The 1,408-nt window shown below is 36.0% G+C and overlaps 1 protein-coding gene across 5 annotated transcripts in view; it reads right to left on the minus strand.

Moving 5' to 3' along the window:
• LOC135343054 (uncharacterized) overlaps positions 1-1,408 on the minus strand; it is a 29,615-nt gene that overhangs the window by 8,716 nt on the left and 19,491 nt on the right. Inside the window, exons 1-4 of one of the 5 annotated variants that reach the window (XM_064539996.1) lie at positions 1,259-1,345; positions 915-992; positions 681-752; positions 116-619 (exon numbers count right to left, since the gene is read on the minus strand). In XM_064539996.1, the coding sequence (XP_064396066.1) occupies positions 116-619; positions 681-752; positions 915-992; positions 1,259-1,289 (685 nt within the window). In that variant the 5' untranslated portion in view covers positions 1,290-1,345. Of the gene's footprint in view, positions 1-115; positions 620-680; positions 993-1,258; positions 1,352-1,408 lie in introns of those variants that run through there. The other 4 variants (XM_064539997.1, XM_064539998.1, XM_064539994.1 and 1 more) reach the window with 4 other exon arrangements.

The following is a 1,408-nucleotide window of genomic DNA, read 5'->3' on the forward strand; positions in this document are numbered from 1 at the left end:
AAAATTAATGATATTTACCAAAAATGGACATTCCCTGGGGTTTATATAGACACCTATAATGCTAACATTAATTCCAAGCATTATCAAGGGCTAGTGCTCAAAGTATCGTTCTCACCATGTGATGAGCAGAATTTCTCTGCTTCATTTGTCAAGTTTGCTCTGATAAGTGCTGCAAGAACATTTTTCTTCATATCACGTCTGTTTTCTTGCTGCTTTTGAAGTATAGTTTCCAATATAGATCTAGATGCATTATCTCCTAATTTTAGCTTTATTTCTTCTAATTTGACAACTTGTGTTGAATACTCTTCACTGAAAAAATCGTCCACATCATGCTGTAACTCAAAAGACAGTTGCATAGAAAAGTGCATGTATTGTTCTGTTTTGTATGACGTTTCTAGGTACTTTTTAAACATAGCATTTTTCAGCATAATAAATTTTTCTGAGACAGATATGTCATATAAAATATAATAATATTTGTAGTCCTCCTTTATCAGACTTAATATTGTATCCTCAAGTCCAAGCCAGAGACCTACTATATACCAATCTGCTCCGAGATAAATTTCACACAACTCCTCTAGTGTTGGTGCTCCTATCAAAGCCAATTCTTCATATTTGGCTTCTGAAAATAATTATGAATAAAATTAATATATAATTACTATTGCAATAGACTTATTACTTACCTGAAATTTGTTCGGGCAGTCCAACTGCTTTTCGCTCCTCTCCACGTAGTGATTGTATCGTTCTGACAATATCTGAGCGGCCAATAACTCTACTATCTAATGCTTTGAACAGATCGTAAATGGTTGCTTTGCCAGTCTGCATCCACTGCACCAATACTTCATTCAGGCATTCGCTAATATTATGCTCACTTTCTTTAATTGCATGTATATCACCATCTTTTAAGCCTAACTTACGCCCAATGTCCTTCCACTGTGATCGTGCATCCCAAATCTCCTCTTTTAGTGGCATCAAATGAGTGTCCACTCTGAGAACTGCATTTAATATATTGCAACTATAGCGTTTATTGAGTTACACAATCAACTACAACACGTCTATAGTGGCCTAACTAATGCTTTTCACCATCCTGTATGTTAGAGATAATTATAAGAGCAGCTATGCAAGGGGAGTCTAGATATATCTACATGTAGCTATATCTATATATTATTACATTTGTATTATTATATGCATGCATGGACAAGGATTTTATATAACCTACTTTTAAAAACAAATCACATGCACAAGTCGATTATAGACTCACGGATTCTTGAGTCAGGTTCAGGTCCAGCCATGTTATAATAAGATCTATAAAGCTGAATATCTTGTGACCTCTTCTGTTTACGTGCCCCTCCCCTCTTTGTGAGCAATGGGGGAGGGTGTGACACACGCGCATGCGCTATTGGTTGCGGAC

Source organism: Halichondria panicea, chromosome 10 (genome assembly GCF_963675165.1).
Source record: "Halichondria panicea chromosome 10, odHalPani1.1, whole genome shotgun sequence".
Taxonomy (NCBI): Eukaryota; Metazoa; Porifera; class Demospongiae; order Suberitida; family Halichondriidae; genus Halichondria; species Halichondria panicea.